The sequence below is a fragment of the Neolamprologus brichardi genome, chromosome 19 (assembly GCF_056152115.1).
Source record: "Neolamprologus brichardi isolate AB-2024 chromosome 19, ASM5615211v1, whole genome shotgun sequence".
Classification (NCBI taxonomy): domain Eukaryota; kingdom Metazoa; phylum Chordata; class Actinopteri; order Cichliformes; family Cichlidae; genus Neolamprologus; species Neolamprologus brichardi.
The window spans coordinates 5,477,557-5,492,774 of record NC_142122.1 but is presented as its reverse complement, the minus strand read 5'-3'; the positions used below and the strand labels follow the sequence as shown (position 1 = coordinate 5,492,774).

Sequence of the window (15,218 nt, the reverse complement as noted above, 5' to 3'; positions counted from 1 at the left end):
TTTATATCGCATAGATGGGTGCGCCTGTCTGTTGTTTACCTGGGGAACACCTACTGCCAGGATGCACTATGGGAAGACGGCAAGCCAGCAGTGGCATGTAATGTTTTGGGCGATTTTCTGCTGGGAAACTCTGGGGCCTGCCATCCATGTGGATTTTACTTGGATACATACTATCTACCTAAGCACTGTTGCAGACCATGCACACTTTTTTGTGGAAACAGTACTCCCTGATGGCTGTGGTCTCTTTCACAAAGCAAAAATGGTTCAGGAATGGTTTGAGGAGCACAACAATACGGAGTGCGTGCCCCTACAGGTAAGAGTTGACAGCAAAAGGTGAACCAACACAATATTAGGCAGGCAATCAATGTTACGCCTGATCTGTATATATTGAGGTGATTATTTAACACATCCTACAAATACAATCACAGTTGAGTGATTCCAACACACATACTTGATCATCTGGGTGACTGCCTGATGTACTAACACCTGGCAAAGCATATCAGCACTTCAGTGTTTTGTTTTCGAGTTTTTTCTATCTGAGAAACAAGGCTATGTATTGGTTGCTCTTACTTTAATGTTCAGTTTCTGCCCTACTCCCCTCAAGTCTTCTCTCAGTTGGCTCCCTGGATAGGTTACTGCTGTGGTACTCCTCAATATCAATCAGCTGCACTGGCTGTCCTTCTGCTGTCTGCTTTGTGAGCTGTCACTAACCTCTGTAACCACAAACTTCAGCAGGTGGACGAAGGATTCTCACCATCTGCAGAGCAGAACCAGAACTAGCACTACCACTGCCAAGTGCAGCCCAAGACATCAGAAAAGGAGAGTCACTAGAGAGGTAGCTCATGTTACGCCACCTATAATCTGTCAGCTGATTAGCTGAAAGACCCAATCAGCTCCTTTTTTACTCTTTACAGAAAAAGAAAGTTCTTAATTTAACTTAACTTAAATCTTCCTTTAAAGATGTAAAGAAACCTCTGCATACCTCCTTGAAAACATTAAGTCTGATTAAAAAAAAGACCTTTAAGCACCTCTGTTCTTCCAGTGGAAGATCTTGCATATAAATATTTTGTATTTTTTTAAATTGTTGTATATGATAATATATGATTTGGGAATATCTTTGGTTTTACAAAAATATGCTCCTTTTGCATCTTGCAAATAATCATTTTAGGCCATCTTTTGACATTTTACTGAACAAAGACCGTATTTGAGGAACAATTTGCTTGTTAAATGATGAAAAGAATTCAGAGATCTACACTTGCAACATGCAAATTTTGCGCACTGCTGATCAACAGCTTTTAAGATTAGCCAAGTTGCAGTTGAACTGGGAATGGGGTCAATGATTGCTGATGGAGCAGATAAAAACTGCTGCTCCAGTGATAACAAACAAACAAGAAAAGAGAAATATTCAGAGACAAGACAACAGGCAGAGTTTCAGTCTGTGTAGACGACTAATCCAGGCAGGCAGGCAGCAGGCAGGCAGACAGGTAGTGCAAAGAGTGTGTACCTGCCAGCTGGTCGGCAAGGGGGGGTAGTAAAGGGTGGTGGTGGTGGTGGTGGAGGAGGACAGGAAGAGGCGGAGCCAGAGCAGGAGCACTCTTAGCACTGCGGATAAAGGCTGAGGACAGCAGAGAATCCCCCGTAGAACAGCTACGCAGGGCTGAGGAAGTGGGAAGAAGAGAAACAGAAGAGAGGAAGAGTGTGGGACAGAAAAGGGAAAAATACAAAAAAGAGGAAAAAAGTATAGATAAAGGTTAAGAGGTGAGTGAGGAAGGAGAAGTGGAAGAAAGTACATAAAAAATGAAGATAATAGAAAGAGAGAGCAAGTGAATACGTTTAGTAAATAAGACAAAAGCATAGAAACACAGCTTGGAGATAAGGACAGGAAATTAGTGGAACGAGAGGCAAGTGACAGGATGCTATTGAAGAGGTGGGTTCCATGATGGGCATGGAGGGACAGAGACGGGAAGGGAAGGTGAGGGAGGGGTGAGACAGGGTTAGTTTTGCAGGAAAGTTGGTGAGTGAGAGAGTGAGAGAGTTCTGCAGCTCAAGTCTCCTCATAAGCCCAGAACAAACAGGAACGCTACATAAAATTAAATAAAAATGGGAATCATCATGTTGACATTCAAGAAAATATCCTAAACTAATCCGGTTGTAGGGACCCTTCTGGAACCAAACCTTCAATCCCTGCAGAGTGTGGAGGAACGAGCTTTGTTGTGGTTAGTTTCAATCTACTCTGGCATTCACAGTAATACAATTGTTTTCTGCAACAGGTCACCACAACTGGAGCAGAACCGTCTTTATCGTAATGCATAACAGTGAGATTATGCAAACCAGCTGGCTGCGTGTATTCACGTTCGAAACATCTGTGGTAATATAGCTTAAAAAAGGAGGAAACAGCATTAAATATGGAGTTCAAGGTTAAAAAAATTCTCTACCAAAAGAGTCAAATATTTTATCAAATATTTAATAGTACTACTCAAATTTTTGGCATCACAGTTACAATTTTTAATTGGGATATTTAGAGCTGAAAATCAATCCCCAACAAGTCCCAACTTGATTTTCGGATTTGTTTTATTCATCATCTCAGCTGATACTAAACCTATTCAAGCATTGCTGCAACTACATCTTTCATACTAATGGCCACAGCTAAAGATTTTCCATAAACATGACTCCAGAGAGGAATGGTAGTGAGCATATGCCACAGCTTCCTGTCAGACTGACAGATGGGCAGGACGAGGGAAGCAGAGGAGAGACATTAAATCAAACAAAACTGACTTGAGAAGAGCGTGACTTTATCCAAAATCTACTGAGGAAAGACAGCATGCTAGTTATTTCTCCAAAGTATGCATAGACAAATTCTGGGAGTCAGTGTTATGAACATTTACATTCAAAGGGAGCAGAGTTGTAGGAAGAGGGCATACTGACCTACAGTCTTCTGCCGGACAATACTGCGGGCTTTTTCGATGCCTGGTGACCCAGCGGTGGTGGCGCTTCGCTGTCTCATGGCGGCTGCCTGGCCTGGTTGGTCTCTGCTCCAGCCTTTAGAGAAGGAACGATCGACAACCTGCCGCTGGCTCTCCGGACCAATACCTGTTGTAAGAACATTGAATTACTTCTCGGTGAACTGAGCTGAAAACATGTGTGCTATTTACATCTAGAAATCTGCTAAATTTACAAATTACTAGTAGTTTTTCTGTGACCTCAGTTTTTTGCAGTCAAAAAATAATACATGAACAGACTAATTCATATTCCAGAGCTGCATTTGGTTCCAGCAGTGCGATATGACAATCAGCCGGCTGTGTTCCAGATATGCTCTTAGGAAGTCACATGTCTTTTGAAGGTCGGTAAAAGTGACTCACCTTTTCCTTTATGTTTCTTCTGTTTTTGTTCACTGAGCTTGTCGAGAGGCAGCTCATTCAGATCGACACTGTACAGGTTCCTTGCCAAAACCTAAGACACAGAGACATAACAAAGCTTTAACCTTTTACCACACTGTTTTAGGTGGTAACAGTTGGAGGACTTGGATAAGTGTTGAACTGAATTTATCTAGTTATATTAATAGCAGAGCGGAGGTATATGTGGTCCCTGTTCAGTACCTTTGTAAGCGTCTCCATGGTCAGTGACCATTCAGTGACCAGCTCCTCCCAGCAGGTTAGGGAGGAGAGGACAGAGAGGAGGTCATCCCACAGCTCTCTGCTTATGTAGACGTTTAAGTTGCCCTTAATCCAGGCTACTATCAGTGTCTGTACAGAAAGAGAGGGATGAAGTAAAATAAGTCATGCTGGCAACCCGAGAGTGTGGTAACATATTAAAACACATGATTATATAATATTGAAATATAGAAGTCTTTTAGATGATGACATTATTATAACGTACCTGAAAGATGGGTCCAGCTAACCTGCCCGACAATGTGTTGTTCTTCTTGCCCTGAGGCATGATGGATGGAGGCCTTTTCATTACCGACTCTGTCACCCTCAGCAAAACCAGCAAGATCTGCTCCCTACAAATTCAGGAACACTGGTTAAAGCTAAACGGTTCTTCTTCTTTAATCAGAAACAGCAGGTAGTTGAGAGGACACAAACGTAATTAGATGGCATTTTACGCTGCTGTTTGTGTTTTTACCATGTCTTCTGGTCCATGGTTTCATGCATGACAAGGCTGCGGTAGATGTTCAGGACTCGCTTGCACATATCGACATGCTCCTCCAAAAGGATCTTAATGTCGTTGGCTGGTTCCAGCAGGAAAACGTTAGAGGAGTGGGTGATAAACACCTGTAGAGGAGACAGAGACGGAAGAAAGGCAATCAAAACCACAAGAAATATTTAAGAAATAAGTTTGGCAGTTTTTTTGTGTGAGAACATACCTGTAGTGTAGTTTGAACTCCAGCATGAACACTGTATTCCAACAATTCACTGTCAATCACTTTATTCATTCCCTTAAAAAAAGAAAGTACAAAAATAAACATTTCTATTTACCTCAAGCTGGTCTTGATTACTGAAACTTGTTTACCTTTACCTGAGTATTTCTGCTAATTACATGACTGATTTCACAAAATTTCTCACCTCATCATCTTTGTCTCCGAATTGCGAGCCTGTATCCATACTTGTGGCCGTGACTATAGGATAAGGACCCTCCTCTGGCTCCTTCATGAAAACTGGTTTGTCTTCCATGGAGATCCACTCCTGGTAAACTCGGACCACCTTTCGCATTGCCGCTGCCTCGCACATGGGAAGAAGAAACGCCTGCAGCAACCGGGAATATGAACATGTCAAGAAAGAGACAAGGAAACTGTTCTCACTTTATGATAAATAACCATTTTTCCTTAACCTGTCGAAAGATCTCTGTGATGAAGTTGACGTTGGTTCTGGAGCTGGTCAGCACTCTTCTCACCACCTCCATGTCTGTCAGCTGCTCTTCGTCCATGGAGCAGAGTGAGGAGGAGCTGGGCTCTCTCTCTGTCAGTGTAGATGTGTTCGAGTGGCTCTGTTCAGGTTCAGTCCCTGCACCTCCGGAGAGCCCCATGCTTCCTCCTCCTGGCCCGCTTGAGCTTCCGCTTGCTTCAAGGTGGCTGTCAGATCGAATCCCTCCCCCACCGCTGTCCTCTGAGCTGCCTGTGGAGCGAGCTGCAAATCCAGCTGCTGCTCGCTGAAGGTAAGCAGAGACAGGGTCAGAGGTATTTTAAAATCTTTCGCATTTGCTTCTGCAAATTGAGCAGTGAAAACACAAGAACCAAGTGATACATAATAATGTGCTCATACTTACCTGTATGTTCTTGGGGACATTCTCTCCCTCTGTTCCTGGGATGTGGGTATGTGTGTTGGGTCGTGGCTCGAGCCAGAAGGAAACCAGCCAGCGGATAAAGACAACTCGAGCCTGAAGGAAACTTTCCTTAGTGCAATACAGCGTTTCGCCGCTGTCCTGCTCTCTGCGCACAACACTGTAGTACGGCTTAGAACGCATAGGAGGCACATCTATGGATGACGGAGAGAGGAATATATATTTAAGGGGCACAGAATTAATTATGAGGTACAATCACCGAGTTTTGAGTCTGTTCTTGTTGTGCACAAAGTGAACACAACACGGTCATGTTGCATAGCTAATAAAAGCAGCACAGTGTGGAACAAACACCAGTCTTCTCAGAAAAGGACAGTGGTTACAACACAGCATCCTTCAAAGTGAGACTGTCAAAGCAGAGTTCTACTGTAACGTCCAGCAATGTTTGTAAGTTTTAGTAGGTAGAGAAGATCCTTAATTAACTGGAGGCCTGGCAGTCCATGCCGAATGTCCATTGGTGTAATGTGTGTGTGAATTGGTGAATGCAGCTAGTACCATAAAAGTGCTTTAAGTGTTTAGAAAGACCAAAACATGAGTTCATTTATCATTACTCCACTCCAGATTTGGCTCCCTCTTGCTTAAATTGAAGGGTCATTGTTTTCCCCAGTACACATCACAAATAAATGAATAAATAAATGTTCCTTTGGTTAAATAAGCTTATTTAGTAGATCTAAATTAGAATAGAATAGAATAGAATAGAATAGAATAATCCTTTAATTGTCCCACAAGGGGAAATTTGGTTGTAACAGCAGCCAAAAAGACAGATATACAAACAAACAGTACACAGGACACAGAACAGAAACATACACAATTTTTCTTACATATTTACATTAAGGACAATGGTTACTATAAACAGAGTACTGTACAGTTATTAAATTAAATAAAAATAACTACAGGTAAGAGGCAAACCAGGTTGTAGTGCGAATCGGTTAATTAACTTATTGCAGTTACAGCATTGATGTAAACATCTATGTTTGTTGGGAGCAGTTCTGATTGTACAGTCTAACAGCTGCAGGGAGGAAGGACCTGCGGAAACGCTCCTTCGTGCATCTAGGATAAATTACTTAGTAGTACTAACCCAGCATGGGGCTGTAGAGGCTGGTTTCCATGGAGAAGTTGGGAAAGATGTGAGGAAGGTAAAACTTCCTGAAATGACCAAAGAGGAAACTGAAGCCACGTTCATGGTTCTCTTTACACCGCCACTCTAGAGACTTTGCCTGTTTGATAGAAACATAAACACACAGTTAGACAGACAGACAACCAAGCCTGTGTCGCACGGAGAGCAGAATAGGGTCAAGCAGAGAAGAGCACCATTGTTTTGGGGAAAAATGTTATCAGTGTGTGATGGCAGCAAGCAGAGGAAATACAAGCGCCAAGTTACTGTGTGGCAACAGGGGATGCAATTTGTATTTTAGGGGTTAATGATTCCAGTAAGGAATTAGATCAATACTTAATTCACAGTCAGATGTGGCCACAACCAAATCAGTGAGTGATGCACCCAAAACCCGGTTTCTCCCATGCTTTTAGCGTGAGTTGCATTAGTAAGGCACTGCAACATGTGTAGTTATGCTGTGTTAACTGTGTTAGTAAAGAATCAAGATAATACCTGGTTTACCATGTATTTCAGTAGAGCTTCTAGGAAGTAGGCAGTGAGATCTTCCTGGTTCTTATCACCTGACTGGGGAGGAACAAGTGGAGTGATCTCTTCTGGAATCACCTGAGCTGCAGAGAGGAAAAGAACAGAGTATGGTATGACATTAAAGGCTGCAAAATATCTTTAATATATTAGAGGTGCAAAAAAAAAAAGAAGTAATTATCTATGAGTCTAATGCACTGTGTTTGAGAGTGTGTGTTGATAAGACTAACTCTCTGTCAAACTGAGTGGTGGGTTGATTAGAGTATCCAGGGTCCGTGGGGTCCCGTGGCAGAGCGGAGCCGGGAATCCAGGAATCAAACAGGCAAACATGCAGAGCTGCTCACGTTCTGCATTACTCTGTAAGGCCTGCATCCATAACAGGAACAAGCGCACACCTTCACGGCGGATCTACAATAACAAAAACAAACAAAAAAAAAGAGAGAGGACGGGGGGATGCTTAGCAAAGTATGGCAATACAATTAACTTGGAATTACTCATTTAGTTCATTAATCCATTTAGCATTTAAAAATTGTGCATTTAATGATAGCCAGCCTGACCATTTACTTCTCTGGCATTTATATTATACACTGGGATATTTACAGTATAGGAAATAACATAGTAGTATAGTATTAAAAACATTTAATATAATATAGCAAAATTATCAAGGTTTCTACAAAAAAGGACACTGAATCCACATCAACACAGTGAAAGAAAGCAAAGCTAGCTAATGGTGGTAAGACAATATACTTCATTTATCCCCAAAGTTACAAAGCCAAAAGCAAAGCTACAGCAAAATAGTTTAAGTTAAAAAAAGGAACTCAAGTAAGTAAAACATGACACAAATAAGTAAAAAGTTAAATGAATGAATAAATAAATAAATAAATAAATAATCTTTGGGAACAAAAATCCAAATAAAATAAACACAACATTATGGAAAAGTGTGAAAAAAACAAAATATTCTAGTGTCAAATGTGAGGCCACCAGTCTGACAGCTAAGGCCTTTTAAAGTCCAGCTCTCAACGCAACTGACATGCTGTGGTGGGACCTTAAGAGAGCTGTGCATAAATGAATGCCCAGCAAAACTCAATGAACTGAGGCAACGTTGCAAAAAAGATTCTAGGTCCATAGGACTATCCAGTCCTGTGGACTCTGGATCAAGAGCCATGACTGACAGGTAAAGCAGTTTCACTGAATCACTGAGCAGTACCTTCAGAGAGTTCCCAGTGTGCAGCAGCTTCTTCAGAATCAGCCCTGAAAGAGAAAGGCATGTCAGCTCCATCACCTGCAGTGCACAGCTACTCTTACCTCTCTTTGAACTCAAGAAGTTGCCAGAGGCACTAAGATGCTTTGAGAGGCTGTTTGAGATTCAACATTACATATGGAGTAACCGTGTGAGTGGCCACAGTGTAAAATACTGGTTAAAAGTGAGTTACCAATGCTGTGGAACTGCCATCGGCTCTGGATTCTCTCAGGTAGGAGCTGAAGTATTTTCTAAATAAATGAAAAAGAGATTCATGTTAAGAGTGAGTCTTGCTATATTATTGATATTGCTCATTCACTGATGAATTCACCGGTTGGCTGGTTGATTTCTCACTGGATTCATGCAATGGAATAATGGAAAAATTGTTGCTATGTTTTCATTACATAGTTGCACTCTTATGGTATTATTTAAAGTTAATATCACAATGTAACTAATCAATCAACTGTTTATTGTCTGGCCAAAGTTCTTCAAGAAAATCAGCATTAAGCATTTTCCTTTATCTTAATTCTCACTGGAAATGTGCTCTGCCCAGCCCTGCTCTGAATTGAAAATATGTTGAGGGGCAAACGGAGGTCAGTAACACACACACATACAGACACACACAGCTATCTTATCCTGGCTATGCTAAGCACCACCACATGCCAGTGTCTTTTATTCAGTGGAATGATAGCCAGTGTTATGGCATCCATCGAGAACACCAACAGAGAGGCCGAGCCTTTGGAAGCACAAACATCTCTGTGGTTTAACAAAATGTCAGGGATCCACCGTGCAGCCACACTCTGTCCTGTTATTTATTTCAGGACAGTGTGTGGACAGAGGACCTCAACCCCGACATTTTGAAGTCGGCTTCGTAGGACTGAATGTTGTAGAAAAAATATCCCAGATATAACAGTTAGCTTTATGATTCTGGCAACGACGTGCAAGTGCAAATGTGACATATCCTCAATGGAATCAAACTGTACAATACTTATAATCTAAAGATCTGTAAGGTTTCAAATACCTCAAAGATGAAGAGGATCGAGTCCAGCTCTTCCCTCTGAGATTTATGACCTGAAAAACAAAGAATCATTTATTTATGCCTACAATACCCTAACCCGTTAAACCACCTTTTTATACCACCTGTAATACTTACCTTTTTGCTTGAGGCTGACCTCAATGGTGACAAAATTCTCAAAGAAAACATAGTAGATATGAGAATAGTTCAGGTCGAAGAATTGCTTCAGCTCGGCCGGCTCCGCATTTTCTAAAAAATAAACGGTACAAAGGATCAGAGGGTCAACGAACATACACATTCAGGAGTATAGGAAAAAATTTAAACGCAATAAAGTCCCCTACATCTGCTTCAGCGTTTACATCCATTAACATGAATGTAACTTTACATTTTCTTAAACACATTTAATCTCTCATCCAAGAGGCTTCTTCATTCTTCTTTTTTGTAGAACTGAAGAAGCCTGAAACATCTTCAACAAATTTTTAAAAATCCAGTCGCTTTCTTCCAAGCTCCTTAGACTAACATGACTTGGATGACAGAGAACCTACAGACATTAACCAAACATCACACACTCACAAGACCTGGATATTCCTCTTAACAATCCCACCTCTGTACAAACAAAACATCACATGTGCATCTTCAACTCGACCCCTCTAGTTTAAGAAATCAGAGATTTTCTTTTTACTTTGACTCTGTGAATAACCAATAACTGGGGAATAACAAGTCTTATAGGACACTGGCTTCAAGTATCTGATTTTAAAACAGATATTAAATATTATTAAATAGTCAGAAATATAAAATGCTTCACAACTATCTTTTTGTCACAACTCACACTCATACGTGCCTGTCAAACTAAGACATCCTGTATTCCTCAGAGACAAACTGGGGTTGGAGCTTTTCTTGTTTATCTCCCAAATCTCTGGAATAGTTGACCTAAAATGTCACCAAAGGAAACTCTACTGATTACCAGAAACCCATAAAGAGACACTTTTTTTTTTTTAAATTGTCTGTTTAACTTGTGTTGTTGGTTTATGATGGTAACAGGAAATGGTGCTTTTTATAGTACCGCTGCAGAGGGGTACTAACCAGCAGGTTCAGCCACATTAGTGATCAAACACACCACAGATACAGAGAACATTTGTGTTATCAATATCAGCCTGTATGTGCACTGAATCACTTCTGTGTGATTTCGTTTTAAATTAGCTTTCCTATGCTTATTTCTTTTGTCTACTGTACACCCCTGTAAAGCCTCTTAAACCTTTACACATGAAATACAAACACAAATCAACTCAACTACAAGTCAAAATTCATGCTTAAATGGAGAAAACACAGTGGTGAGAGGACAATTCTCACTCTTCTTCACAGGAAGCATATTTAAATAAAATAACCCTACCACCATATATGGGTGCTCTAAATATACCCGTGTTATGTAAAGAAGCTGTAAAAACAACACGCAGCTCAGTTTGTCATGCAAACAGTCTCTTTTCAAGGATAAGGAAGTTTACTTGATGTGTTTTGCACCTCACCATTAATGGCAGCAGTTGAAAGAGAGACACACACACAAACACACTGGTTTAAACACACTCATATTGAAACACAACCACCACTGTGGCTGAAGGTCATGCACAAACACGAATCTGGTCCCCATGGCCTAAAAAGCAAAACCGAAACACACCACAAGTTTTAAAAAGGCTGTGGTGTGATTCTGAATCTCTTAGCAAATGATGCAGAGTTTTTTCAGCTATTTCGTCTGATTCAAACAGCAGGGATATATTTTCACTATGGATAACACACGATAAAACTTCTACCCTCTGTGCCCCATAATTTAACACCAGATGACCCACTGAGGATCCTGCAAAGAAGTGACCTTCTCAGAAGTTGTTCATTAAGCTCAATAACACAGTTGTAAGACGCACAGCATCATTATGGTGAATTCACTTATTCTTGAAACAGACAACATGTTCATAAGTAATATTTTTTCTTAATTCAGTGGTGCAGGTCTACAGTGCAATACTGTTAAAGCTCGAGTTCGCTAAACAAGCAAAAACAGAACTGAAAAAATTACTTGAGTTAACTCATAACAGGCCTTCATTTGTTAGTGGACAGAACAGAAGTTTAAGCATTTTGCTGATATTTTTAGCTGTTTTACAAACAAAAATGAATTTTATGCTTGAGTAAAACAGTTTTAAATCAGTCCTTGTGATTTTGCTTCAGTGGAAGGCCAACACCTTTTTGGTTGTCCCAGAAATTTCCATATACAGGACAAACCCACTTTTGGCTGCTTCCTTATTCAAGGCAGTCGCCACAGTGGGTGGGGCGGCTTGTTTGATTTGGCAGATTTTTACCCCTGACACCCTTCCTGATGAAACTCCAAATTAGTGTCTCCAAAATCTGTATCTGGAAATACAAACCCTTATATTCATGAATGTAACGACATATTTATACAATATTCTCTTTAATCATTTATGCAGGCATGTATGGCTTGAGGAATTGTTTTTTTAATTAAGAATTTTCCAATTAAATGGCATATTAAAACAAATAAACAAAATCAGCTTTTAGGAACCATTCTACTTCCTTAAAAACATTTGTATAACAAAAATGCTTCTGTTAAGTAATGCCATACAGACTCATTACCTTAAGTAAAGGTAAATAACATTAACTGTGATTTTCATGTAGTGTTTCCAAAGCCTGCTTACAGATTCTTACTACAGACTGTAAAGTGGCTGTACTAGTTGAGGACATCAGTTAATGTGTGATGGAGCACCAATGCAGTGCAGCTTCAAGTTAATATTTTTCCCAGTCTGTCTAAACTTTAATTCTCCTCGCTGCTTGTTAAGTTATCGTTCATGCATTACTCCTAGTTGGATAGTCAACGCATTGTTGGAATGTTTGCAGAATCTTAATGAGCTTGAAAGTCAACATTGGCACGACCACCTTTATTCTTAAACACAGTCTGAACGCTCTGAGGCAGCTTTCTTGTAACTTCTTTAAGTAGCCTTTAGGAATAGTTCTGCAGACTTCTTGACAGACGTTCAAAGCTCTTCTTCGGATGTTGGCTACCTTTAGATGATCCCACAGTGGTTCAATAATGTTGAGGTCCAGGCTTTTGGGAGGCCAATCCATGACTGATAACGTTTATTTGTGTGTTTTTCTATCCAGGTATGATTTCCTGCTGTTGCCAATCCAATGGTGGATCTGATGGCACCTTTCTGTGTTTATTATTTATCAACATGACACAGCCTCCATTGTGTTTTCCAGATGGCTACAGAAGCTCATTGTTGTACATCTTTCCTGACCTCCTGAATACTTAATGACAATGACTTGAAGCAAAAATAAAAAATTTGGATTCATCACACCATCAGACCTGTTGCAGCTGATTTTCAGTTGATTTTCAGTTGGCTTCTTAACACCCACCCTTCCACTGAGCTGACTTCTAATCAGGCTTTTGGACACAGCAGATGAACTTATCCAAACACCTATTACAAGTCTGTAAAATTGTGTTATCTTTGGCATTTTTATAGCTTTGACTTGAGAAATGTGAAGAAATGATGTGTTTTTGTTACAAATACAATTTAAAATTGGTTCTTTGCTATTTTTTTCTGTTTTGTGTAGACACAAAGTTCATCCCTTGAGTTAAGTACCCTTTGTAATGCTTGAAGGTTTGCAGGTCAGTTTTAAGTGACATTAACCATAATATGAAAATGACCAGGAACAAAGACTGGACTGAAAATGGGTGAAAAGGCAGCCAATTTTAAAAAACAAAAGAAAACAAAACAAAAAAAACCACTTTGAAACTTTGAAAGACCTTTAGAAAACCTGCAAAACTTTACCTCAGGACCAAATTTAGAAAAAAAAAATACAAAAAAGCAAAATATAAAGAAAGGGGCAGTGGCTCGGGATGTTTGCACAGTACGCTGCAAGTTAAATCTGATTTTGTCCATTTAACTACATTTTGTGAAAAATCAAACTTTCAACATCATCTGGACATCCTTTTTGGACTTTTAAACAGAGAAAAGTTTTTATCGATTTGAATAAAATGAAACAAACAAAACTTTCTTCATCAAGACACGAGTAAAAAATAACAAATACATAAAAAAAAAAAAAAATCACTCATGACTCACTCTGAGGATAATCTGGAATAATCTGAACACTGTTTCTTGCCTTGTATGAGAAAGTCTGACTGGACCACTACTTAACTCACAGTAAACATCTGTTCATCTGTAGTTAAGTTATTAGAATAGTAGAACAACTGGTTTTAACTGAGGAGTTTATCACCAGGTTTCTTTTTTAAATAAAGCTCGTTTATGTAAAGGGAAGGGGGTCTGGGATGAAGAAAGCCAAAAGGGATTTGGGAACAGTTGCTTATTAACCTGATTGCATAGCAGTGCAACAGCTCCTTTTACTCATTATGCCATAATAGGTGTGACCAGTTTTGAAAACCTAAAAATTGCTCAAGAGTCTTAGTGCTCCTGTCTGCTTCCCACAATGGCTGGAACAACATGAACAAATACTTAACTGCTGCAGTAAACAATTCTTCAGTGTTGTGCAAATAAAAACCACTTTCTTCATTTCATATGGCAACTTAGACTGCAAAACATGTCTTTAGCCATTATTCAGTCATCTGCTTCCTTTCAGACCATTTCACTTCAAGTGTGTTTGTGTCTCAGCCTCTTATCATGGTCCTGTGTTCCCAATAGAGAACAGGGAGGGGGCACACCCCTTTCCTTTTCTGTCTTGCTCACACATACACAAACACAGACACCAGTAACTTTTACAATAGAAACAGGAAGCCGAGCTACTGTACTGGACACAGAGAGGAAATAGTAGAGGCTATTTCCCTCTCTGGTCGGTGTGGGAGTGTGTCAGTGAAAGACACTCATCCATCACTTTAATACCCTGCTATCTTCCTTTATTCTCCCACACATTCATAACCCTGAATGTGGTGTTGTGTTGCAATACATCTTAACACATGTTAAGAAAACATTCAGCATTTCTCACACATCAGGCCTTTTCCCAAAACTCACACAGGCACGCCCCTGCAGCAACCAGAGAAGCCTGGCAAACGGCCTGAAGCATCACTGAGGTTGTTTAGATGTTCAACGCGCATCACACCTGATTTTATTTTATCCAAACACCCCATGCCAAACTCCATTCATAAATCTGACGATGCAATGGTATTGCTAAACAATCAATATAAATAACAGCCTTAAAGCTTCCCCTTTAACTCGACAGAAGAAGCAGCCAGGCTCCTTTAAAATTCACTTCGTATATTGAGAGTTACATATCCATCATTCTGACGGTAAAAGGGGGAGAAACTATGACTTCAGAGATAAACAATTCAGAAAAAATAATATAACCTTACAAAATGTTTGATGAAAGACAACGGACATGATGCCGAATTAATGAGACAATTTCACAATATTCTTCTGTATTCTGGTTTGTGAAAAGAAATCCGGCGTGTCTCTCTACAATCGAGTCAAGTTTGAACTTGGAGATTTTCTGACTTGAGTTTGGTGTGGCATGCACCAAGGCAGTAAACTGAAATCTAGAAGCTAAGCTGTTCGCCCTTTAATAATGCTTTCAAACTCACCTATGACTATTCTGAGATGCTTGAGCCTCGTCAGCACGTCCTTCTTTGGGTCCAGCACTTTCTGTGTGGATTTTTTAACGTCCCCATGAGGTTTTTTGGAAAACATTCCTGAGGCAGGAGACGCAAGAATGCGATGGTAGACAGCAAGGAGGAGCTAGCCTGTGTAGCCAGCTAATCTTCAAACTATAACGAAAAGCGTGTCTCCCGGAGCATTAGCAGCCCTCCGCAACAGCGTGGAGTATTTCTACGGGTAAAAAAATATCAGAGAAACTCATTCTCTTTAAACTAAGACAAATATGTACAGCGTAGCGGGGCAACGCATCCATCCATTGCACCTCCCTTCTCCACAACAGTCACTAGCTGCTTAGTTAGAAAACATCATGGCGGAGGAGGGGAGGAGGGAAAA

The 15,218-nt window shown here is 40.2% G+C and overlaps 1 protein-coding gene across 5 annotated transcripts in view; it reads right to left on the bottom strand.

Moving 5' to 3' along the window:
* Positions 1-15,208, bottom strand: part of ralgapa1 (Ral GTPase activating protein catalytic subunit alpha 1) — a 69,547-nt gene extending 54,339 nt beyond the window's left edge. For 2 of the 5 annotated variants that reach the window (XM_087833061.1, XM_087833057.1), the window contains exons 1-18: positions 14,813-15,208; positions 9,364-9,474; positions 9,232-9,281; positions 8,404-8,461; positions 8,178-8,221; positions 7,201-7,378; positions 6,941-7,056; positions 6,413-6,551; positions 5,263-5,471; positions 4,828-5,145; positions 4,563-4,742; positions 4,364-4,435; positions 4,123-4,271; positions 3,877-4,000; positions 3,597-3,743; positions 3,360-3,450; positions 2,926-3,090; positions 1,505-1,657 (exon numbers count right to left, since the gene is read on the bottom strand). In XM_087833061.1, coding sequence (XP_087689187.1) covers positions 1,505-1,657; positions 2,926-3,090; positions 3,360-3,450; positions 3,597-3,743; positions 3,877-4,000; positions 4,123-4,271; positions 4,364-4,435; positions 4,563-4,742; positions 4,828-5,145; positions 5,263-5,471; positions 6,413-6,551; positions 6,941-7,056; positions 7,201-7,378; positions 8,178-8,221; positions 8,404-8,461; positions 9,232-9,281; positions 9,364-9,474; positions 14,813-14,918 — 2,410 coding nt within the window. In that variant the 5' untranslated portion in view covers positions 14,919-15,208. The remainder of the gene's footprint in view (positions 1-1,504; positions 1,658-2,925; positions 3,091-3,359; positions 3,451-3,596; positions 3,744-3,876; positions 4,001-4,122; positions 4,272-4,363; positions 4,436-4,562; positions 4,743-4,827; positions 5,146-5,262; positions 5,472-6,412; positions 6,552-6,940; positions 7,057-7,200; positions 7,379-8,177; positions 8,222-8,403; positions 8,462-9,231; positions 9,282-9,363; positions 9,475-14,812) is intronic. The other 3 variants (XM_087833059.1, XM_087833058.1, XM_087833060.1) reach the window with 3 other exon arrangements.
* Positions 15,209-15,218: the final 10 nt, after the last annotated feature.